The sequence below is a fragment of the Oncorhynchus keta genome, chromosome 10 (assembly GCF_023373465.1).
Source record: "Oncorhynchus keta strain PuntledgeMale-10-30-2019 chromosome 10, Oket_V2, whole genome shotgun sequence".
NCBI classification, from domain to species: Eukaryota; Metazoa; Chordata; class Actinopteri; order Salmoniformes; family Salmonidae; genus Oncorhynchus; species Oncorhynchus keta.
The window spans coordinates 53,815,653-53,840,900 of record NC_068430.1 but is presented as its reverse complement, the minus strand read 5'-3'; the positions used below and the strand labels follow the sequence as shown (position 1 = coordinate 53,840,900).

Below are 25,248 nucleotides of genomic sequence, written 5' to 3'. Positions count from 1 at the left end.
ACGTAAGCACACTGGGAAGCCTGTTGCCATCTAACGGAAGTATTAGTGGAGAAGGGGCATCGGCAATTTTCACAATTTCACGGGTCTTTGGCTGTGGAAGTTGATAGGACAGCACACTGCCAGCTTGCACTGGCCCAAAGGCGGACTCAACCAGGGGCACATCAGCTGACATTTCCATTGTTGTCACAAGAGGGGCAGTAAGTGGAGAAAAGTTGGCATACGTTTCTGAGACGCGGAGAAGGTCCATGTCAGGCATATATCCATTGAGTGCTTTGTAGAGCCAACTTCTGCAAAACATTTTAAAACCTTAACATCAGGTTGGAGAGATTACTATGACACAGACTCATAGCAGACACAGACTTTTCCAGAAACAGCACAAGCCCAAAAGTTGAAATAAAATGGATTAAAATATACAGATTTATAGATTTTAAAAAATCACAAGAAAATGTTTTCGAAATGTTTCCATTCTAGGAACCTCCGACTTACCTTATTCCATCAGCACACCAGTTAGTAGGTTTACGGAACTCTATCCCATCAACCGGACCTGGCTTCACACAATAATTAACAAGGATTTACTGTTACATAGGCTGAATACTTTTCAGGTGCATTTTTTTATGGATATTGATAGACTCACAAGTGTTCTTGGCTCGTGCCAAAGCTGTTCTGTGTCTGTGCAGCTGTGAACTGGTGGTGCAGCAGGAATGTTTAGTTGAAAGTAGTGCACTGTCTGGTAAAGAAAGGCCACCAGATGATTGCACACAGCACTTTCTGCAACACAGGAGCAGTGGCGTTGGACCACGATCCCTGGTACGGAGTGCTTTAACACCATCTGTGAAGATAAGTGTGATGAAAGACTGAAGTGAGAAACAATAATGATGCGGCCCATAAATAATAATAAACAGTAGTTTCTGGTCTTCTTAACTAGGGGCTCATTTAACTATACAGGAATACATTGTGTCTCAGTAACACAATTACCAAACACTGCATCAACAGATCTTTACCAAATAACCTGTGGGCAATTCTAAATTGGGATTGGGACCCATCATTAATATCTATCTATTGATAAGATTAAACGTTGACACTGTCTCCAACACATTTTGCCAATGATAGTGTCCCACAGGAGATGTTTAACAAGGTCCCTAGTAGCCATCTATAACCTTTCCCTACTCTCATGCTGTGCGGCTTTTCACTCTTCCCCATGGACCTGTGACAGGCAGCCCTCACGGTAATCTCCCCTGTCAATGTATCTTCGTTAATGTTTAGAAGACATGAATAAAAAATATTTTTAGCTAGCAAATATGGCTAGCAAGCATAATTTAACCAAGCTACTGAAAATACACACGTTCTCAGGTAGATTATGTCAACGTATCATTTTACGAAGTAACTATCTAGCTAGCTACAGTTAATATTTAAATTAACTAGCTAATATGGTTGTCGCTAGCTAACGTTATATATGTCACTGACTTGGTAACGTTATTCACTATATACATACTTATCTAAGTAGCTTCCTATATACATATTGAACCCCTTTTAATTATTGCTAGCTGGAGTCAAGGAGGCTGATTTAACAATTCGATGTACATGATGAATATTAATTTGAGGCAAGTCCTGAAGACAACTAGTAAAAAACTGCGACACAGTGGTAGAAATGTTATATCGTCGATAACAACAAGACTGACGCCGGTATAAAGTGTGTTTAGAACGTCCGATATAAAGGCTATTTTCTAGTTGCAGAAAGAGAACAGTAGGGTGCAAAGGCAGTTCGCCAGTTACAGCAGCGCGTCCGCTGAACGATAATGAAGAGGTAGGTGAGATAACGCTGACCAGGGTGATAAGGTGAAGAAGCGTACTTCATGAGCTGTAACCGAAAAACAACTGGCATTTGGAAAGTTTGAGGTGAGGGAGAAAGTGTGGTGAAACAAGTATTGTATTTTGCTATATAGTACTGTTGCTGGATCGAATTGTCCGTTAGTTAGCCAGATAAATGTTGAGCAACATTAGCAAACTTAGCTGATCAAATAATTGAGTTTATTGTTTGAAACGTAGCTGGCTAATAAAGCCAGACAGCTAGCTAACGTTAGTTCCCTAACCAATTCGCTATAGTATTAATTGGTAACGTTATACGACTCCTTGCCGTTCTTCAAGTTATAACACGTTAGTTGCTTACTGGACCCTGACAATCTGTGTGAAATGTTAACTAGCTAACGAACTAACTACTGTATGTGAACTAATGTTTTCCCTCGACAGTATATGGTTAATTTTCAGAACGAGAGAATTAGGTGAAAATGAGGCGTTGCTTGTTAAACAAGTGGATTCAGGGATCAAGTGTAGCTGGAGCTGGGCCTGGCTTATGCTGGATGCCAATATAGGTGAAAGAAACGCCATACACTTTCACTCTCAGTGGATAAAAAGAGGTATGCCAGGTGTACTCTCTGCCTGAAAGAGATCAATTGTGCCAACAAAGGGTATCATGCTCTGCTGCACATTGTAGAACAGATGTCCACAGGCAGAAATTGTACAATGTTATTACGTGCAGTGTAGCCCAAAGCTATGGCTTTTGTTGTGTTGAACTTGACATTAACACTTTTGTGTGATTTTATTATTATTTTTTTTTACTCTTAAAGTTATTTTTGCACACATGCAACACTTGCTCGGTGTTTACTATAATAGATCAAAAATAGAATGCCTGTTTGTTTCATTCTATTGCTACTTTAACCCTAAGATGCATAGTAAACATGGCGCCCCAAGAATGCATATGCCGGGTCAAAATGAACCGTTAATGTAATATATGTTTTATTTATATGGGTCTAAAATATTATCCATTTTGTGGAACATAAATCTTTTGAGTGCTGATTTGGACCTTTTCAATAATTATTTGATTGTTTTAAATGTTTTTTTGTCACTCTTCAACATTTTGATACACATTTCAATGATAACATATGATGAAAATGCATAACAGCTATTGAAAATATGAGCATATTTTTCACATTCAACCTTTTTATTGTGAGCAAAAATTTAAAACCATCTTTAAGCATGTTTTATAATATTTCAAAACATTTATTTGAAAATCCAAAGTTCATCATCAATATAAACGACAACACTAACAATTGTGAATTTAGAAAACGTGAACACGAAAAGCAACAAAGTGTGTGTGATGCTTACTTATGCTGTCTTAGTCCATGCATTTGTTACAAACCACAAGCATGTGACTGCTCTTTGCAGACGGATGTGTTGCACTGAGAACACCAGCAGCTGACTTTTCTATCTTTTGCGCTTGGGCAGAGCTGGCACCTCTTCCTCTTCTGGCCTTGGATGCTCTGAGTGGTGGTGGTGGCTTGTTTCTCTTTCATCAACCCACATCTTTCCATTGCCTCAGTTCTTCTGTGGCGATGGGAGAACCTTCCAGAAGGACAACCATCTCTGCAGCAGTCCAATGATCAGGAAAAGGCAGATGACAGCCCACTTGCAATTTGCCAAAAGGCACCTAAAGGACTCCCAGACCATGAGAAACAAGTCTCTGGTCTGATGAAACCAAGATTGAACTCTTTGGATGGAATGTCAAGCGTCACGTCTGGAGGAAAGCTCCACATCCACTGTGGCTCAGTCGCTGGGGATGAACCTTCCTCTACAGTTTTCTAGGAAAATGTCCCACACATACCGGAAGGCTGCCAGGTGGTTCGTTGCCTCTCTGAACACTCTGTTCCTCTTGTCATCAAGCCTCAGGTCGCGACAGATATCCTCATATCTTCCGACCGACCTGGTGGCCTTATACATTGGATCCACAAATAGCTCCTGTGGAGACATCCCACCTTTTTCCATGCCAATAAAGGCCTTTAGTACCTTGTGGATGCCAATTACCTCTTCACAGCTATTCAAGTGGGGGATTTTGGGAGAAAGAGTGACGGAGAAGTCTATGCCAACTACCCACTTGGAAGGGCAATGGCATCAAAAACCCTGCAGGTGCCCCAAGATGCCTTTCTGCTTGGGGGTGAAGATTTAGGAAAGATACCATACACAATGGTGGGGGACGCTACCTTCCCACTAAAGCCCTACCTGATGAGGCCATATGCCTGGCATAACATCAGCTGTGAGAAAGAAATATTCAACTATCGTCTCTGTCGAGCTAGAATGACAGTGGAGAAGGCATTCGGGATCCTTGCGGTCAGATGGAGGATCCTCTACCAAAAAATAAAACTACTGCCAAGCAAGGTTGATATCCTAGTGGTTGCAATGTGCATCCTCCACAACCTCACAAGGCCTTGCGATGTGGAAATGTGGCTACAGCAGGGTGGGGCAGGTGTGAGGCAAGGCATGAGAGGCATAGCCATTCAGGCCAACAGAGCAGGTCAGGAGGCAGTTTCTGTCAGAGAAAAGTTGACTAAATATTTAACCTCTGTGGAAGGCAGAATTGACATTCAGGACAGAATGGTTGTAGCTAGGCCTACTTAGAGAGTGTGAGAGTGTGTGTGTGTAGTTTATCAACATGGGACAGTACGTTCAACTTTGATATCTTAATTTGTTTTGTGTATTCATTATACACTTTAAAACTATTGTACAATTCCACCATTTCTGTATTATAAAAGCATACAGCACACATGGCATTTACATTCAGCTAACGCTAGCTAGTTCGTTTTATAAGGATGAACATTGGGTTGTTATACTTTACCTGAGATGTGCATGGTCTTTGCAATCTCTCTCCATAACGCATCTTTATTAGTTGGATCCTTGTAGAATTTTGAAGACGGGTCATATAAAAGTGAGTACTTCTCTACTTCGATGAAAAATCTCTCCTCGTCCATCTTTCAAGCACCCAAGTTGGCTTTTGTTTACAGGAAGTAGGGGACGTATGTTTGTTGTGAGATCCAATTAATTAATGGGAGGCGGAACTTCCAGACTTGATATGGCGGTTAGCAACCAATTTAAGGTGAATTCCGCCACCAACTGGACTGGAGTTTGTACCTTGCAGTTTGTCTTTCAGTCACCCACGTGGGTATAATCCATGAGGAGATGGCACGTGGGTACCTGCTTCTATAAACCAATGAGGAGATGGGAGAGGCAGGACTTTCAGCATGATCTGCAACAGAAATAGAAAGGAGTTCTATTTTAGCCCTTGGCAACTCAGACGCTCAGTGCTCGCGCAGGAGACGTGTCCGGTCTGGTCAGCATGTTAGGTTGGAGTCATTAAAACTTGTTTTTCAACCACTCCACAAATTTCTTGTTAACAAACTATATTTTTGGCAAGTCAGTTAGGACATCTACTTTGTACATGCCACAAGTAATTGTTTCAACAATTGTTTACAGACAGATTATTTCACTTAATTTACTGTATCACAATTCCAGTGGGTCAGAAGTTTACATACACTAAGTTGACTGTGCCTTTAAACAGCTTGGAAAATTCCCGAAAATGATGTCATGGCTTTAGAAGCGTCTGATAGGCTAATTGACATAATTTGAGTCTATTGGAGGTGTACTTGTGGATGGATTTCAAGGCCTAACTTCAAACTCAGTGCCTCTTTGCTTGACATCATGGGAAAATCTAAAGAAGTCAGCCAAGATCTACGAAAAAATTGTAGACCTCCACAAGTCTGGTTCATCCTTTGGAGCAATTTCCAAATGCCCGAAGGTACCACGTTCATCTGTACAAATAATAGTATGCAAGTATTAACACCATGGGACCACGCAGACGTCATACCGCTCAGGAAGGATAAGCGGTGTCTCCTAGAGATGAACGTAATTTAGTGCGAAAAGTGCAAATCAATCCCAGAACAACAGCAAAATACCTTGTAAAGATGCTGGAGGAAACATGTACAAAAGTATCTATATCCACAGTAAAATGAGTCCTATATTGACATAACCTGAAAGGCCGCCATAAAAAAGCCAGACTACGGTTTGCAACTGCACATAGGGACAAAGATCATAATTTTTTGGAGAAATGTCCTCTAGTCTGATGAAAGAAAATAGAAATGTTTGGCCATAATGACCATCGTTATGTTTGGAGGAAAAGGGGAGGCTTGCAAGCCGAAGAATATCATCCCAACCGTGAAGCACAGGGGTGGCATCATCCTGTTGTGGGGGTGTTTTTGCTGCGAGGAGGGACTGGTGCACTTCACAAAATAGATGGCATCATGGGGTAGGACAATTATGTGGATATATTGAAGCAACATCTCAAGACATCAATCAGGAAGTTAAAGCTTAGGGACTTCCAAGTGGACAATGACCCCACGCATACTTCCAATTCCAAATTTGTGGACAGAACTGAAAAAGCATGTGCGAGCAAGAGGCCTACAAAGCTGACTCAGTTACATCAGCTCTGTAAGGAGGAATGGGCCAAAATTCACCCAACTTATTGTGGGAAGCTTGTGGAAGCCTACCCAAAACATTTGACCCAAGTTAAACAATTTAAAGGCAATGCTGCCAAATACTGATTGAGTGTATGTAAACTTCTGACCCACTGGGAATGTGATGAAAGCTGAAATAAATAATTCTCTATTATTCTGACATTTCACATTCTTATAATAAAGTGGTGATCCTAACTGACCTAAGACAGGGAATTTTTACTAGGATTAAATGTCAGGAATTGTGAAAAACAGTTTAAATGTATTTGCCTAAGTTGTATGTAAGCTTCCGACTTCAACTGTAGTCTGTGTCATCTGAATTGGATACCTCAGATTGGCATCTGTAAAACCATTTTGGTTGTATATCTGGCAACATTCTTATGAGCCTCCTAATAAAACTCCTATTACTCAATTAGTTAAGAAGGAGAAATGAAAACTGTGATTAATGAACATTAAAAACAAGATATTTAATAAATATTATATTAATTACTTGGATTTTATTTTTGTAGCAAAAAGAAAGGTCAATTTGACGACACAATGCAGTGAATTCCTTGGGAAATACATACGGGTCATATTTGACCCTACATTTGAAAACTTGGGGTAGTGATGCAAAAACTATTTTTACTTAAAAAAAAAGAAATTAAAAAACAAAACTAGGATGTTAGAACATTAAAGACACATTATTTAAGGATTTCCTGGAATATTAGATGATGACATTTGGGGGGGGTTAATACAGCAAATAAAAACATTAGGAAGGGTAATTTTGACCAGCATTGCATCCAAGGGTTTTTAAGATGTCCCCAAGTGCAATATTTAGATGTGTGTGCTCATAAGTGTTGCATTATAAAGGCTGCCATGGCTAACTGTAATATTAGTGTATTGTTTTTTCTAGAGACTTGAGTGTCATTTGCAGTAAAGTCAAGGTAACAAATAACATTGGACTGCTTTCTTTATATATTTTTTTAGCTTTGAGTTACTGTAGTTTCACATTAAACAGTTTTTATTTAACACACAGAGAATGACCATGTAGATCATATTCTTTGTTGTTTAATTAGTTCAAACCTGCACTTCTCCCTAGCTGTAACATCTCTCGTTTGTTGAAGGAAACCAAGGCGCAGTGTGGTGGGCGTACATCGTATCTTTATTGATGACACCAAACAAAATAACAAAGTCAAAAAAACGAAAGCGCACAGTTCTGTCAGGGCTACAGAAACTAAACAGAAAACAAGATCCCACAACCTAATGATGGGAAAAAGGGCTGCCTAAGTATGATCCCCAATCAGAGACGACGATAGACAGCTGCCTCTGATTGGGAACCACACTCGGCCAAAAACAAATAAACAGAAAACATAGACTTCCCCACCCGAGTCACACCCTGACCTAACCAAACGTAGAGAATAATAAGGATCTCTAAGGTCAGGGCGTGACACTATCAGGGATTTATTTAGCATGTTTCAGTGCAACAAAACGAAAGTGTCACCGTTTTGGGCCCTCACCAGATTGCATTTCCTGCAAATAACAAGTATCCTGTTTCAGGCTCAATGTATTTGGACCACTGACAACTTGACACATGTAGCTACGAGTACAGGACTGAAATTCCTATACAGATTCTAAACAGATGTTGAACTGAAAAACAACAATTTCCATTGATCGTAAATTCCCTATTGACCTCTAGTCCTCTGTGTTGTGTATTATCTTAAAATATTCTTACATCGGGGAGGTTAGCATTTTTGGGGGGGGTATGATAATTATACCTCAAACTTTCTCACTCATCGTTATTCACTATTCATTCATGACTATCTTTAATCATGGTATTCTATTCTTATTTACAATAAGTGACTCCAAAGTGACACAATACATTATTTACAATGAATTTCTATTATGTTTACATTTGAGTCATTTAGCAGACGCTCCTAACCAGAGTGACTTAATTAGTGGATTCATCTTCACATACAGTGCCTTCAGAAAGTATTCACACCCCTAGACTTTTTCCACATTTTGTTGTGTTACAGCCTGCATTTAGAATTGAGTAAATATATTTTTTCTCTCACCCAATTATACAAAATAGCCCATAACGACAAAGTTAAAACATGTTTTTTGAAATGTTTGCAAATGTATTGAAAATTAAATAAAATATTAAATTTACATACTGTAAGTATTCACACCCCTAAGTCGATACTTTGTTGAAGGACATTTGGCAGCGATTACAGCTGTGAGTATTTCTGAGTAAATCTAGGAGCTTTCCACACCTGGATTGTGCAACATTTGGCCATTTAGTCTTTTGAAAATTCTTAAGCTCCATCAGATAGGTTATTAACTTTCACTGGGCACTTTAAGCTCTGCCCACTGACCATTGGGCAGAGCTGCCCTCAGGGCAAGATTGAATACGGAAAACTGTCCCTAACCAAACTGGATTGTTATTTGAGGTTTAGGCTAAACCTGTTCACATTCTTTTGACCAACCGTTGTCCATCTGCTGGTGAATATGTGAAAAAGCATTTAGCATTTCAATAAACCGATGACCAACCCACAAACAACATGGAAGCTATCAAAAACCAGGAAGATGAAGGCACTTAAAATGCATTTATTGTGGTGGCATGTTCAAATAAACAATATATAAAAACTGTATGTAAAAAAAGGAACAAGAAAACAATGGAGCATATCTACAATATTGTATGTATACTGCAGAACTTTACTTTCAATAAAACATATTTGATAATTGAACTCTATATTTGAAACAATTCTAGATTGGGTTGCCAGACTTTGGTGTCATACATGACCGATGACATCACAATGGTCTTAAAGCCAATTTGAAAAATGATGTAATGTGGATATGTATCAGTCTGAATGAAATCAGGTCATTTAATCAATTAACAACTACTTCAATTCTGGAGTAGTATTTTTCTCTTAGACCTAGCGGGAAGAATGAAGTAAAAGTAGATTCTGATTGACGAATACATAAAAAGTGTGCATGAAATGTATATGAAGTTCAGCTTTTGCAAATGTCACTCAATGTAACTTGTCTATACTGTGTTATTTTGAGGTTGAGGATAGATAGCTAAGTTCCTCTAATTTAGGCCTACCTGTTCCTATTAATATGACCCCCCCCCACACACATTTTTTTTCCTACATTGGCTGGGGATCGGGGGAAATGATTTAGCAGTAACACATATTCTTGTCAACAGAAAAAACGGCAGAAAGCCAATTCAATTGATGTGGAGCAGAAGACAAGAAATAAGAAGGAGAGTAGCACTTCATCTCCCTCTCCAATTCCAACTGACCGTTCTGAACGGAATTCCTCCGCCACCTCTGACCCCTCACCCTCTGACCAACTCTCCTCCCTCTATCCACCTCCCTCTCCTGTTAACTGTTCCTCTCAGCCTTGCTCTCCTGCTAAACAGCCCTCTCTCCCCAGGGCACCTGCCAAACACCCTTCCCAAGTGAAATCCTCTCCAGTGGTGTCCCGTCCTAGTTCTCCCTCTCCTACCAACCCTCTGGACAGTCATGGAGACACCAGCCAAGAGGGCGCAACAGTCAGGTAATTGAAACAAAAGTACAGTGCCATCCTAGAGTCCCCTTGAAGAGTTGGCTTTAGAGCGACAAGACCAGGGCCAGTGTTAATCAAGAGTATGAGAGCTAATCTAGGATCAGGTCCTCTTTGTCCATAATAATCTGATTTATTATGATCTAAAAGGAAATACTGACCCTAGATCAAACTCCTACTCTGAGACGCTTGATAACACAGTCCTAGAAAGTTATTTTCCTCAAACTGCAGTTTTAGGCTCTTTTTTATTTTTTTATTTCACCTTTATTTAACCAGGTAGGCTAGTTGAGAACAAGTTCTCATTTGCAACTGCGACCTGGCCAAGATAAAGCATAGCAGTGTGAACAGACAACACAGAGTTACACATGGAGTAAACAATTAGCAAGTCAATAACACAGTAGAAAAAAATGGGCAGTCTATATACAATGTGTGCAAAAGGCATGAGGAGGTAGGCGAATAATACAATTTTGCAGATTAACACTGGAGTGATAAATGATCAGATGGGCATGTACAGGTAGAGATATTGGTGTGCAAAAGAGCAGAAAAGTAAATAAATAAAAACAGTATAAAAACAGTATGGGAATGAGGTAGGTGAAAAAGGGTGAGCTATTTACCTATAGACTATGTACAGCTGCAGCGATCGGTTAGCTGCTCGGATAGCTGATGTTTGAAGTTGGTGAGGGAGATAAAAGTCTCCAACTTCAGCGATTTTTGCAATTCGTTCCAGTCACAGGCAGCAGAGTACTGGAACGAAAGGCGGCCAAATGAGGTGTTGGCTTTAGGGATGATCAGTGAGATACACCTGCTGGAGCGCGTGCTACGGATGGGTGTTGCCATCGTGACCAGTGAACTGAGATAAGGCGGAGCTTTACCTAGCATGGACTTGTAAATGACCTGGAGCCAGTGGGTCTGGCGACGAATATGTAGTGAGGGCCAGCCGACTAGAGCATACAAGTCGCAGTGGTGGGTGGTATAAGGTGCTTTAGTGACAAAACGGATGGCACTGTGATAGACTGCATCCAGTTTGCTGAGTAGAGTGTTGGAAGCCATTTTGTAGATGACATCGCCGAAGTCGAGGATCGGTAGGATAGTCAGTTTTACTAGGGTAAGCTTGGCAGCGTGAGTGAAGGAGGCTTTGTTGCGGAATAGAAAGCCGACTCTGGATTTGATTTTTGATTGGAGATGTTTGATGTGAGTCTGGAAGGAGAGTTTGCAGTCTAGCCAGACACCTAGGTACTTATAGATGTCCACATATTCAAGGTTGGAACCATCCAGGGTGGTGATGCTAGTCGGGCATGCGGGTGCAGGCAGCGATCGGTTGAAAAGCATGCATTTGGTTTTACTCGCGTTTAAGAGCTCTCTTCTAATCACATGTAGTGGATAAATAGAGTACTAACCTATTGCCCTGGTCTACTTAGTACACTGCATTTATATGGACATCAATACATTCATAACTACTCAGACTGTGTTTATAGTACAGTATAGTATTTAAGAGAGAGAGTATCACTCTACACAGTATCTCTATCCTTTGGAAGCTTTACACCTATTTCTCTCCTTCCTTAAGACCTCTGTCTCTTCAGGACCACTCTATCTCAAGGCCCCAGAGGTCAGGCTCAGGTGCCAGAAGCCAGACTCTTCCCAGGGCCAGCTCAGCCACCAGAAGGTCAGAGGAGACCCAGGGGGCCAGAGGAGAACGGGGGGCCCTGGTCAACATGGAACTTCTTGGGTAAACCAAAACACACTGCAAATGCAACCACAACACAATGCAGATGCATTGAAAATAAGCTCTTTATTGTTTAGAGATCAATGTCTGATATACTATGGGGATGGGGCTTACTATCAAGCATGTCCGTTTTATTAGATATTTATAAACCCATGATTTATGGCGATCTTGGTCTAAAGGACATCCACTTCTTTGTGTACTAATAGAGTGACATATAACTTATCCCTGACCAAGATGGCTGCCATTGACAGCACTTTCTAGAGTTATGAAGGTTTATGACATAGGCCACTCAATGTTTCTAGGATATTGTATCTCTATGTGTGTACTGATGGCTGGTTCTTCTTCACAGGTTGCCTAACATTGGCAACACTTGCTTCCTAAACGCCACCCTGCAGTGCCTCCTGGTCCTGCCTTCCTTCTCAAAGGAAATCCTACGCCAGGAACAACTCTGGAGCTCCTCCCCCTTCTCCAACCTGCTCAGGTAAGGGAAGGCACAAAATTAGACACACCCCCACCCACCCATTATTTCTGCTCATAAATTCAAGGAGGGACACACTCTTCATGCCACTTCTACAGAAAGTGATTTTCGTAGCAGGTTAGGAAAGCATTTTTGCTAACCCTTTCCCTAACATTAACCACTTCACATTCCGCTGCATTTATTTATTTATTTCCATTTTTGTTTTGTTTTCAGGAATCTTCATAACCCAGAGGAACATCAATGACACAATGATTATGATGTAGATATTTGTAGGCCAATTTGGAAACTGTAGAATGACTATATTACCCATACAGGTCATTGACTGAACATTCCACATTAGTATGGGACATTTGGTAGCTTTTAAAATGCTCTGGAATTGAGAGCAGTATCCAAACCAAATATCTTAGGAGAATAAACAACACATTTTTGTTGTTTTGCTTCATTGTCAGTCCTCAAAGTTGAAATTATATTGAATCGAATTAATCATTTCTAATGATTGGGGTGCTGCAAGATAAAAAATATTTGGATATACTCATCTGCCTCTTCAGCCGTAAGCCAGTAGGTTGACACCATCCAGTCAGCTGCTAATTTACTCTCTGTCTCCCCTACAGGTGTCTGTCTGATGTGCACCGTTCGGGTCTACCTGACAGTGGCGCAAACCAGGCCTCAAAAGCAGACCTCATGTGGAAGGTCAAGTACTCCTTGTCGGGATATGATTTGAAGTATCTGGGGGACACGCAACAGGTAACTGAGGCACTACTCTCTTCTGAACATGCACTCTTTTAGCAAGGGTTCATTTTCTCTCAATAATTTGATTTTATCTTGGTATTTTTCTTTCTCATCAAAGGACGCACACGAGTTACTTGTGAATATGCTGTGCCAGCTGAAGGAGGAGGGCATGATACTGAAGACACTCGGGTGAACTATACCTGCCCTGTTTCCCAGCTGGAGTTCCAGCTTGTCTCAGTGCGCACATGTACCAGGTAAGAGCTCCCATTGGTTGTAATGTATCTACTGGTAACATGATCTTTCTTCAAATGATATTACAAAACACATGGCAAAACATTGTAGAGACCTGAAACAGAAACCTGATGCATTTTTCTTCTCTTTGTCCTGCTTCTGAAGCTGTGGGCGCGAGTCGTCCACCAGAGAGGACTACAATCACCTCTCATTGGACTTCAGCTCTGAGCGCACCTTGCTAAGCAGCCTTGCACTCACTTTCAAAGTCAGCACGTAGGGTTTAGTTAGCCCTGGGTGTAGAGACTAACACCCAGGGCAAGCTGCCCACTGTCTCAGAATACGGTGTCTTATTATTGTAGTGGTATCACTCATTTTGTAATGCTTTTGTTTCTAACCCAGAGAGAAAAGGTTGAATTCACATGTGCGGGTTGCAAGGGCCTCCACGCCTCAAAGGTGGAGCAGTTCCACACACTGCCTCTGTGAGTTGCTCCTTTATAACCTCTCATAGAACTGGCAGTATTTAATGAAATGAGTGGTCATTGTGTCCTGAGCATGTAGGAGTAATTACTTCCTGAGCAGGTTGTAGGACTTAGGGATGAGCACCACCGAACAAATTTCACTCATCTGTTATTTGTTGACTGGTTTCATTGTCTGTCTGTTCTTCTCTGTCTCTGGGCAGTGTGCTGGTTCTGCATCTGAAGAGGTTTGGAGGACCTGGGGGGTTGGAGAAGCTGGAGGCTCCTCTTTTGTTTCCTTCGGAGCTGAGGCTCTCCACCTTCTGTGGGGACACGGTGCCACCCCTGCACAGTGCCAGCCCACAGGCCCTCACCAACCAGACCCCCAATATTCAGGTGTCCATCCCCCAGACCCTCGACAGCCAAGTCTCCAACCCACCTGGAGAGGCCAAAGATAGCGCCCTCTGCTGTTCAGGTAGGTCATGGCATCACAACACTATTCTTGTTCCAACACCACACAAGCCACCCACTCCCAAACGGTCCTGCAGACAGAGAAGCTAGAAGCTGCAAATTAAAATGTTTATCAGACATCGTCAGTGATGTACGGAAGCTGTTTTAGACCAGAGCAATTCAGACAAGCGACCATGTTTTCACAGCTCTTTATGTATATTTGACCCCTCAGATTCAAATGACCAGGAACCAGGGAAAGTGCTGTGGACAGCCTCAGTGGTGAGGAGATATAGAGAGTGAAACCAGTGAAATATAAGTCATGACAGAACACTGAGATAGTTATGAGGAGGACACGATATAGTAGACCTCCTGCAGTAGACTAGTAGTGTAGTGGACTGTAGACAGTGTGCTGGACTGTAGGGGAAAAGAGAATCCAATGATCACATGTGTTTTCTTACTGAAGAAGCAGCCAGTGAAGTCAGTGAATGGCTACTACCAGCTGACTGGCGTAGTCTCTCATTTGGGAGGCTCCGCAAACTCCGGTAAGTAAATACCTTAAAACACATACATGCAAATGCACAGTACATATGGCATAGGCTGAATCCCAAATCACTCCCTTCACTTTCAATTTGCGTATTCACGTGCGCCTCTGCCATTTAAACAAGTATCCCAAAGCTGAGGGAGTGAAAATGATTGAGGGTTGAAGGCCGGGGATGATAATAATAATTTGTAGACTGCAAATTGACCGTAAGAAGCCCAAACAGATATCATATTTGACGCATTTCAAACCTTGCATACATTTGTGTACAATCACGTATGTCTCTTTAATTGTGCGTGGGAGTAGTTTGGAACAGATTTCCAAAATGAAAATCACTTGGAACTGATTTGCTGGTGCTTTTACAGTCTTAACAATTACAATTTTTACTCAGAAAACATGGGGGGGCCAAATCACCCGTGGGCCAAATTCATCCCACGGTCCGCCAGTTGGGGAACCCTGGTGTAGGGGATAATTAGACCTTCTGATAGCCTCTTAGACCAAGCGAGCAAGCCTGCAGGCTTCAGAGCAAAGTGCCATCCTGACAAGCACTGCTATATGTTTAGAGTTTGCGCAATTTAATTCAAAGGAATGGAGAGGCATGCCACGTGTATGTGTTTATCTCTGATTTCCAAACTTGACACTTGTAACAGATAAAATACCTTCCAAATGAACTGTTTAACTGTTATAACACACTCCATTACCCACAAGAGCCTGACCCTTGACCTCGAGTCTGTCTTCTTTGTTCCACAGGACACTACATTAGTGACATCTTGAATGCAAGTGGAAACTGGTTCTGCTGTAACGACAGCCAAGTGTCAATGTCCAATGAAGCCACTGTGCTGAGGACCAGAGCCCGGAGTGCTTACCTGCTCTTCTATATGTTCAGGTACTGCTTACTCTCTTCATCTATATTCTTGTGTTGCTATATATGTGTACTATATGTACAGTAAGTTGTTCCTTTCACCCTTCAGGGCAGGAGAGCATTAGGCCCCAGCACACAGGGCCACCAGCACCAGCCTCAACAGGGTCAGCACCCGGACCAGCCTCCACACACCAAGCTCAGCCTCAAAAGGCTCAGCCCAGTCTCAACAGGGGTTGTACCAGGCCTAGACTAAATACCCTCAGCCCAGCTTCAACAGGGTTAGTCCCAGGCCCAGCCTCAACATCCTTAGACCTTCCTCAACAGGGGCAGCACCAAGCCCAGCTTCAACACTCCCTGCCCAGCCTCAACAAGGGGGGTGGGGGTGTTATGATCACTACTGGCTGTAAGTGAACAAGTGATGCGTGTTTGGGGCCATACTGGATGTATCCAAGGCTCAGCCAGTCGTTCACATAACAACAGGATGTAGCACGTGACTGAAGAGAGAAGAGACAATCAATAGGGTCTGTGCATTATACCGCCTCCAATGTTCTAATTTACTTCCTACAGGGTTGATGACTTCCTGCAGCGATTTCTGCTATTGTTTTTATCATTAGCTTGATAGCTGTCTAACTGTTGTTGATGCATTTCTGACTGAAATAGTTTGCAATGGCTACGTTTAAATTACAGCCCCGCGAATGAGGTGCTAATGAGAGTGACTTTGTTGAAGGAAAAATTGGGGAGCGACAATTCCTAAAAAGAGGTTTTGTTCCTACAGTCTTCTCATGGAACTGGCACAATGAAAAGAGACCTGGTGTTTGGGAAAGAAGACTGAAACCTCCTGCTCCGACTGAGGAGGATGAAGAACAAGGTGCGCTGCCTATGGACTGTGCCACCTCTGATCAGGTCCAGACACGTGATTACTGTGCAGCCCCTGAACCCGCAACCCTGGACACGGCCCTAATGGCAAATCATGAGCACGTAAGAGAAATTGAGGAGCTTCGAGCCAAGCTGGAGAAACTGACTGCCCAACACAGCTTTGGTGCGATTTTGTGGTTCTGACGAGGATATGCGTTTTTACACAAGGTACAGTAACGATTTATTGTTATCCAGCATTACTATTGTTTTATTTACAATGAATTATTATTATTATCCCAAAGTCCATCTTACCTTTAAGAACGTGTTCATTGTTATTTAAAACTAGGCTAGCGTATCTTAGCATAAGTAGGCACATTGAATGCACAGTTGAAGTCGGAAGTTTACATACACCTTAGCCAAATACATTTAAACTCAGTTTTTCACAATTCCTGACATTTAATCCTAGTAACAATTCCCAGTCTTAGGGCAGTTAGGATCATCACTTTATTTTAAGAATGTCAAAATGTCAGAATAATAGTAGAGAGAATTATTTATTTAAGCTTTTATTGCTTTCATCACATTTTCAGTGGGTCAGAAGTTTACATACACTCAATTAGTATTTGGTTGCATTGCCTTTAAATGATTTAACTTGGGTCAAACGTTTCAGGTAGCCTTCCACAACAGGTTGGGTGAATTTTGGCCCACTTCTGACTAAAAGAGCTGGTGTAACTGAGTCAGTTTTGTTGGCCTCCTAGCTTGCACACCTTTTCTGTTCTGCCCACAAATGTTCTATAGGATTAAGGTCAGGGCTTTGTGATTGCCACTCCAATACCTTGATGTTGTTGTCGTTAAGCCATTTTGCCACAACTTAGGCTGTATGCTTGGGGTCATCAAGACCCATTTGCAACCAAGCTTTAACTTCTTGACTGATGTTTTGAGATGTTGCTTCAATATATCCACATAATTTTCCTTTCCTCACGATGCCATCTATTTTGTGAAGTGCACCAGTCCCTCCTGCATCAAAGCACTCCCACAACATGATGCTGCCACCCTCGTGCTTCACGGTTGGAATAATGTTCTTTGCCTTGCAAGCCTCCCCCTTTTTCCTCCAAACATAACAATGGTCATTATGGCCAAACAGTTCTATTTTTGATTCATCAGACCAGAGGACATTTCTCCAAAAAGTACGATCTTTGTCCCCATGTGCGTTGCAAACTGTAGTCTGGCTTTTTTATGGCGGTTTTGGAGCAGTGGCATCTTCCTTGCTGAACGGCCTTTCAGGTTATGTCGATATAGGACTCGGTTTACTGTGTGTATAGATACTTTTGTAACTGTTTCCTCGAGCATCTTCACAAGGTCCTTTGCTGTTGTTCTGGGATTGATTTACACGTTTCACACCAAAGTACGTTCACAGAACGCGTTTCCTTCCTGAGCGGTTGTTTTTCTGAGATCTTGGCTGATTTCTTTTGATTTTCCCATGAAGTCAAGCAAAGAGGCACTGAGTTTGAAGGTAAGCCTTGAAATATTTCCACAGATGCACCTCCAATTGACTCAAATGATGTCAATTAGCCTATCAGAAGCTTCTAAAGCCATGGAATAATTTTCTGGATTTTATCAAGCTGTTTAAAGGCACAGTCAACTTAGTGTATGTAAAATTCTGACCCATTGTGTTACAGTGAGTTATAAGTGAAATAATCTGTCTGTAAACAATTGTTGGAAAAATGTATTGTGTCATGCACAAAGTAGATGTCCTAACCGACTTACCAAAACTATAGTTTGTTAACAGGAAATTTGTGGAGTGGTTGAAAAACGAGTTTCAATGATTCCAACCTAAGTGTATGTAAACTTCCGACTTCAACTGTATATTGTCTTTACATTAGATTTCAGTTAACCCCCAAAAATGCTCCCAGGTCGTCACTGCAAATAAGATTTGGTTCTTAGTCCACTTCCCAGATTAAATAATGGAACATTTAAAACAAATTCACTGCTGTGATGATAGCTGCTATGAATTACAGTAGTATTGCAGTAACAAGTAAAACAGGCTACAATAGCAGCTTGGTCATGTCTAGTGCTACTTGATGCTCAGAGAAGATGGGCAATAATAGTAATGAGCTTTTTTGGTATTCAAATACTCTGGGTCTGTCTTTAGATATGCAATCTACACACACCTGATAGCCTTCTGGCACTTGACTGAGCGGCCAGCAGAGACCAGGTTTAAAAGTCACAAGCACCAATCCATCTGAAACAAGTGTTACACGAACAAAACTGGTAAGGGACAACTTCATTAAATACTTTGAATATTATTTGATCTTACTGTAATTTCAAAACATGATTTACTTTTTGTTATGGACCGAATATAAGGACTATATTGTACTAAAACATTTTTCTTTACATTCAGACACTGCCATCAATCGACAAGTTCTTCTTGTTTATGACTCATCTGTCGCTGGGTCTGGAGCAGAAGGATTTGGCCCATTGGTTCAGCATCCACCAATCGACAGGGAGACGGATTATCATCTCTTGGGCCAACTACTTCTACTGTCTGCTTGGATCAGCACGGATATGGATCCCCAGGGAAACCATCAAAGCCCACCTGCCACCCGAGTTCAAGGACTATCCAGACACCCAGGTAGTGATCGACTGCACTGAACTCCGCTGCCAGACAACATCTTCACTACTACTGAAGAGTGAGGTGTTTTCTTCCTGTTACAGGAATTAAATTCCTCGGTTTTAAAACCCAATTAAAATTAATCACTCTGTCAATTCATAAGAGTCTGTAAGACCCTTATTTGTATAAAATGGACAGAGACCAGTCTTTGAAATCAACCAGCTGTAACGGTATTCCTGTGGTGAAGTAGAGGCAGACCAAAACGCAGCGTGGTTATATTGATTCATGTTTAATAAAAAAAAAGATAAACACGAACACTACAAAACAATAAATGTGGAAAACCAAAAACAGCCCTATCTGGTACAAAACACAGAGACAGGAACAGTCACCCACAAACACACAGTGAAACCCAGGCTACCTAAGTATGATTCTCAATCAGAGACAACTAATGACACCTGCCTCTGATTGAGAACCGTACTTGGCCGAAACATAGAAATACCCAAAACCTAGAAAAACAAACAGACTGCCCACCCAACTCACGCCCTGACCATACTAAATAAATACAAAACAAAGGAAATAAAGGTCAGAACGTGACACCAGCTGCGTTTATTCTCGTGAGTATTGCTCATTATACATTTTATCACAGGTTATAAACTGAAAATGACGTCAGCGTTTTCTAAACTGTTCCGTCTGTTCTCGACACTGGTACAAAGGCTGTATAGTTCTCAAGCCTTCCCACATCGTCTAGAGCCAAGGTCAGCCTGTGTAGATAAGCATTCTAGCCAGTCTGGCGATATAGTTCATTCATTTCTACCCAGGAACAGACAGTCATTGTTCTAATTCTTGATTATATTTACACACATTATATTCAGTACTAGGATTAGAAAGAAAATTAATACATATACAGTAACATAATAGTATTCATTCTGATTAGTACATATACAGTAACATAATAGTATTCTGATTAGTCTGATTGAAATGTATACATAATTAGTCATTATTGATAAAAAATTTCCTACAAGTCACACTGTACCTTTAAGGGCATGTTGGGAATGTCACCACATGGAGCTGTCACTTTTGTCATCCTTGTGTGCTGGATCTGCGATTGACAAGGAGATCTTCAAGCAGTCTGGATTTATTTCCTTACTGTACATGTGTTTATTTGGTAGTAGCAAAATAATAATTCGTTTATCTACGACATGTATCCATCATTTGTGTTGTAGTGAATATCAGTTTGTGTGGAGCTTGTAATTGGCTTTAATGAGTTTAGGGGTGGGGGAAAGAAAAGAAATCAAGTAAACACAGAATAGCCAGAATGCAAGACTGTATACAGTGTTAGAGATGTGTAATTGATTAACTGAACTGTTGAACATTTGCTGAAATACATTATTTTAAACAAATATATTATACTGCAGTTTTCTTCACAAGAACATCAATACTTATTTTTCATGAAACCACTAAACTTGGCACCCATGCAGAGGGGATCCATTCAGGTGCGAGAGACACTTCAGCAAGTAGTGGTAAAAATAAGTGTTCAACCTGCTCTCTTATAGTTTTTGAAACCTGTAGATCTTTAGATATCCTTTCAACTAGGATGTCCTCCTGTGCACAGATGACAAAGTCACACCAGCTACAACCTGTGAGAAGAATTTGACCTTGCACCTGCCAGTAGTAAGCATGAAATCTCTTCAACTTCAGCTCTCCATTCTGTATCCTCAGGTAAAGGCAGTCAACATAACTTTGTACATTTGGGCACTTGACCTCTAAGAGTCCAAAGTGTGGTCTCACACTGGGATCAAATATAATGCCATCTGGAGAGGATCCTAACCACGGAGCATCTGGGTGCACTACGAAGCCACATGGAAAGAAGTTAACATTCTTCAGTGTGCAGTACTCCTGTACAGCCACTGGCTCCATGGCTAGCCCCCTCTTCATCTCCACACCAGATCCCTTGAACATCCGCTCAGCTCGGCGGTCCGCTGAGGTCTCTCCCCGGACATGGCAAACCTCTCGGAAACGAGAGGATGTTAATTCTCATTTTCCTGAGCTGATGCCATTCCGGGCTGCTGCTCTGCTCCCTTGTAGCAACCTCGACTTTGTGTGACATCTCGTAGGTTGTCTCTAATGCCTTGACCTGGAACTGCCCCTGATGGCTAAGGATGTGAGCACACTGGGAAGACTGAAGCCCGTTGCCATCTAACGGAAGTATTAATGGAGAAGGGGCATCGGCAATTTTCACAATTTCACGGGTCTTTGGCTGTGGAAGTTGATAGGACAGCACACTGCCAGCTTGCACTGGCCCAAAGGCGGACTCAACCAGGGGCACATCAGCTGACATTTCCATTAGTGTCACAAGAGGGGAAGTAAGTGGAGAAAAGTTGGCATATGTTTCTGAGACGCGGAGAAGGTCCATGTCAGGCGTATATCCATGGAGTGCTTTGTAGAGACAACTTCTGCAAAACATTTTAAAACCTTAATATCAGGTTGGAGAGATTACTATGACACAGACTCATAGTAGACACAGACCTTTCCAGAAACAGCACAAGCCCAAAAGTTGAAATAACATGGATTAAAATATACAGATTTATAGATTTTTAAAAAATCACAAAAATGTTTTCGAAATGTTTCCATTCTAGGAACCTCCAACTTACCTTATTCCATCAGCACTCCAGTTAGTAGGTTTACGGAACTCTATCCCATCAACCGGACCTGGCTTCACACAATAATTAACAAGGATTTACTGTTACATAGGCTGAATACTTTTCAGGTGCATTTTTTTATGGATATTGATAGACTCAGAAGTGTTCTTGGCTCGTGCCAACGCTGTTCTGTGTCTGTGCAGCTGTGAACTGGTGGTGGCAGCAGGAATGTTCAGTTGAGAGTTGTGCGCTGTCTGGTAAAGAAAGGCCACCAGATGATTGCACACAGCACTTCCTGCAACACAGGAGCAGTGGCGTTGGTACGGAGTGCTTTAACACCATCTGTGAAGATAAGTGTGATGAAAGACTGAAGTGAGAAACAATAATGATGCGGCCCATAAATAACAATAAACAGTAGTATCTGGTCTTCTTAACTAGGGGCTCATTTAACTATACAGGAATACATTGTGTCTCAGTAACACAATTACCAAACACTGCATCAACAGATCTTTACCAAATAACCTGTGGGCAATTCTAAATTGGGATTGGGACCCATCATTAATATCTATCTATTGATAAGATTAAACGTTGACACTGTCTCCAACACATTTTGACAATGATGACAGTGTCCCACAGGAGATGTTTAACAAGGTCCCTAGTAGCCATCTATAACCTTTCCCTACTCTCATGCTGTGCGGCTTTTCACTCTTCCCCATGGACCTGTGACAGGCAGCCCTCACGGTAATCTCCCCTATCAATGTATCTTAGTTAGATAATGTTTAGAAGACATGAATAACAATTATTTTTAGCTAGCAAATATGGCTAGCAAGCATAACTTAACCAAGCTAACGAAAATACACACGTTCTCAGGTAGATTCTGTCAACGTTGTATCATTTTACGAAGTAACTATCTAGCTAGCTACAGTTAATATTTAAATTAGCTAGCTAATATGGTTGTCGCTAGCTAACGTTATATCTGTCATTGACTTGGTAACGTTATTCACCTACATACTTATCTAAGTAGCTTCCTATATACATCTTGAACCCCTTTTAATTATTGCTAGCTGGAGTCAAGGAGGCTGATTTAACAATTCGATGTACATGATGAATATTAATTTGAGGCAAGTCCTGAAGACAACTAGTAAAAACTGCGACACAGTGGTAGAAATGTTATATCGTCAATAACAACAAGACTGACGCCGGTATAAAGTGTGTTTAGAACGTCCGATATAAAGGCTATTTTCTAGTTGCAGAAAGAGAACAGTAGGGTGCAAAGGCAGTTCGCCAGTTACAGCAGCGCGTCCGCTGAACGATAATGAAGAGGTAGGTGAGATAACGCTGACCAGGGTGATAAAGCGTACTTCATGAGCTGTAACCGAAAAACAACTGGCATTTGGAAAGTTTGAGGTGAGGGAGAAAGTGTGGTGAAACACGTATTGTTAGCATTGTATTTTGCTATATAGTACTGTTGCTGGATCGAATTATCCGTTAGTTTGCCAGAGAAATGTTGAGCAACATTTGCAAATTTAGCTGATCAAATAATTGAGTTTATTGTTTGAAACTTAGCTGGCTAATAAAGCCAGACAGCTAGCTAACGTTACAGCATCAAATGAGCTAACGTTAGTTCCCTAACCAATTCGCTGTAGTATTAATTGGTAACGTTATACGACTCCTTGCCGTTCCTCAAGTTATAACACGTTAGTTGCTTACTGGACCCTGACAATCTGTGTGAAATGTTAACTAGCTAACGAACTAACTGTATGTGAACTAATGTTTTACCTCGACAGTATATGGTTAATTTTCAGAATGAGAGAATTAGGTGAAAATGAGGCGTTGCTTGTTAAACAAGTGGATTCAGGGATCAAGTGTAGCTGGAGCTGGGCCTGGCTTATGCTGGATGCCAATATAGGTGAAAGAAACGCCATACACTTTCACTCTCAGTGGTTAAAAAGAGGTATGCCAGGTGTACTCTCTGCCTGAAAGAGATCAATTGTGCCAACAAAGGGTATCATGCTCTGCTGCACATTGTAGAACAGATGTCCACAGGCAGAAATTGTACAATGTTATTACGTGCAGTGTAGCCCAAAGCTATGGCTTTTGTTGTGTTGAACTTGACATTAACACTTTTGTGTGATTTTATTATTATTATTTTTTACTCTTAAAGTTATTTTTGCACACATGCAACACTTGCTCGGTGTCTACTATAATAGATCAAAAATAGAATGCCTGTTTGTTTCATTCTATTGCTACTTTAACCCTAAGATGCATAGTAAACATGGCGCCCCAAGAATGCATATGCAGGGTCAAAATGAACCGTTAATGTAATATATGTTTTATTTATATGGGTCTAAAATATCCATTTTGTGGAACATAAATCTTTTGAGTGCTGATTTGGACCTTTTCAATAATTATTTGATTGTTTTAAATTTTTTTTTTGTCACTCTTCAACATTTTGATACACATTTCAATGATAACATATGATGAAAATGCATAACAGCTATTGAAAATATGAGCATATTTTTCACATTCAACCTTTTTAGTGTGAGCAAAAATATAAAACCATCTTTAAGCATGTTTTATAATATTTCAAAACATTTATTTGAAAATCCAAAGTTCATCATCAATATAAACGACAACACTAACAATTGTGAATTTACAAAACGTGAACACGAAAAGCAACAAAGTGTGTGTGATGCTTACTTATGCTGTCTTAGTCCATGCATTTGTTACAAACCACAAGCATGTGACTGCTCTTTGCAGACGGATGTGTTGCACTGAGAACACCAGCAGCTGACTTTTCTATCTTTTGCGCTTGGGCAGAGCTGGCACCTCTTCCTCTTCTGGCCTTGGCTGCTCTGAGTGGTGGTGGTGGCTTGGTTCTCTTTCATCAACCCACATCTTTCCATTGCCTCAGTTCTTCTGTGGCGATGGGAGAACCTTCCAGAAGGACAACCATCTCTGCAGCAGTCCAACAATTAGGTATGGTAGGTAGAGTGGCCAGATGGAAGCCACTACTCAGTAAAAGGCAGATGACAGCCCACTTGCAATTTGTCAAAAGGCACCTAAAGGACTCCCAGACCATGAGAAACAAGTCTCTGGTCTGATGAAACCAAGATTGAACTCTTTGGATGGAATGTCACGTGTCACGTCTGGAGGAAAGCTCCTCATCCACTGTGGCTCAGTCGCTGGGGATGAACCTTCCTCTACAGTTTTCTAGGAAAAGGTCCCACACATACCGGAAGGCTGCCAGGTGGTTCGTTGCCTCTCTGAACACTCTGTTCCTCTTGTCATCAAGCCTCAGGTAGCGACAGATATCCTCATATCTTCCGACCGACCTGGTGGCCTTATACATTGGATCCACAAATAGCTCCTGTGGAGACATCCCACCTTATTTCCATGCCAATAAAGGCCTTTAGTACCTCTTTTGTTGACCTCTTGCCACTCTGTCCCTTTTGCTGTTACTATTATTTGTCCTTCTAAATGTGTATTCTTTAGGACCTCCTCAATGCTGTTGTCATTAATGAACAGTTCTCAGGCAACTTTTGGTGACATAACTGTTGACCCTGGAGCAGGCCCTGGGCAGCTCCTCAGGATGTTATGGCTTCTGGTCCTGCCTTTATTGGGGGGGGTTCAGTCCAGTAAGACCCTTTTTTACTCAGTCCTCCACATCTGTAGAATCATCTAGGACAGCTGGACTACCAGGTGCAACTCCAACTTGACCCACAGGCACATACAGTTGAAGTCGGAAGTTTCCATACACTTACACGGAACCCAAACCGGCCGCGCAAGTGCGTGCGCAAAT

The 25,248-nt window shown here is 41.4% G+C and overlaps 2 protein-coding genes and 2 long non-coding RNA genes across 25 annotated transcripts in view; 2 read left to right on the top strand and 2 right to left on the bottom strand.

Moving 5' to 3' along the window:
* Window positions 1-52: 52 nt before the first annotated feature.
* On the bottom strand, window positions 53-3,297 carry LOC127932249 (uncharacterized). Its single transcript, XR_008144661.1, has 4 exons — window positions 3,163-3,297; window positions 635-768; window positions 487-548; window positions 53-287 (listed from the first exon to the last, which is right to left on the bottom strand). It is a non-coding gene; the product is annotated as an uncharacterized LOC127932249 (long non-coding RNA).
* LOC127932246 (ubiquitin carboxyl-terminal hydrolase 37-like) lies at window positions 1,089-13,414 on the top strand. Its single transcript, XM_052527286.1, has 7 exons — window positions 1,089-1,225; window positions 9,750-9,872; window positions 11,443-11,604; window positions 11,951-12,082; window positions 12,691-12,823; window positions 12,927-13,062; window positions 13,205-13,414. The coding sequence occupies exons 1-6, from the start codon at window positions 1,104-1,106 to the stop codon at window positions 12,999-13,001; spliced, it is 747 nt and encodes a 248-aa protein (XP_052383246.1). The 5' UTR covers window positions 1,089-1,103; the 3' UTR covers window positions 13,002-13,062; window positions 13,205-13,414.
* The window catches only part of LOC118388965 (ubiquitin carboxyl-terminal hydrolase 37-like), a 203,395-nt gene continuing 179,739 nt past the window's right edge, over window positions 1,593-25,248 (top strand). For 9 of the 21 annotated variants that reach the window (XR_008144653.1, XR_008144652.1, XR_008144650.1 and 6 more), the window contains exons 1-4: window positions 15,470-15,622; window positions 16,120-16,427; window positions 18,349-18,467; window positions 18,598-18,828. Coding sequence is in view for 11 of the 21 variants with exons in the window: in XM_052527268.1 (XP_052383228.1) it covers window positions 18,631-18,828 (198 nt within the window). In the remaining 10 variants the exon portion in view is untranslated. Of the gene's footprint in view, window positions 1,897-15,469; window positions 15,866-16,119; window positions 16,428-18,348; window positions 18,468-18,597; window positions 21,171-22,047; window positions 22,188-22,620; window positions 22,854-25,248 lie in introns of those variants that run through there. The other 12 variants (XM_052527270.1, XM_052527269.1, XM_052527271.1 and 9 more) reach the window with 12 other exon arrangements.
* The window catches only part of LOC118388964 (uncharacterized), a 26,389-nt gene continuing 22,139 nt past the window's right edge, over window positions 20,999-25,248 (bottom strand). Inside the window, exons 1-3 of one of the 2 annotated variants that reach the window (XR_008144656.1) lie at window positions 24,147-24,391; window positions 21,459-21,788; window positions 20,999-21,260 (exon numbers count right to left, since the gene is read on the bottom strand). This is a non-coding gene — a long non-coding RNA (uncharacterized LOC118388964). Of the gene's footprint in view, window positions 21,261-21,458; window positions 21,789-24,146; window positions 24,392-25,248 lie in introns of those variants that run through there. The other variant, XR_008144657.1, reaches the window with a different exon arrangement.

Coding starts and splice junctions, on each gene's coding strand:
- LOC127932246 (XM_052527286.1), top strand. CDS start 1,104: ATGATAGTGTCCCACAGGAGATGTTTAACAAGGTCCCTAGTAGCCATC. Junction 12,083..12,690: donor CCCTTCTCCAACCTGCTCAG/GTAAGGGAAGGC, acceptor TCTCCCCTACAG/GTGTCTGTCTGATGTGCACC. Junction 12,824..12,926: donor ATCTGGGGGACACGCAACAG/GTAACTGAGGCA, acceptor TTCTCATCAAAG/GACGCACACGAGTTACTTGT.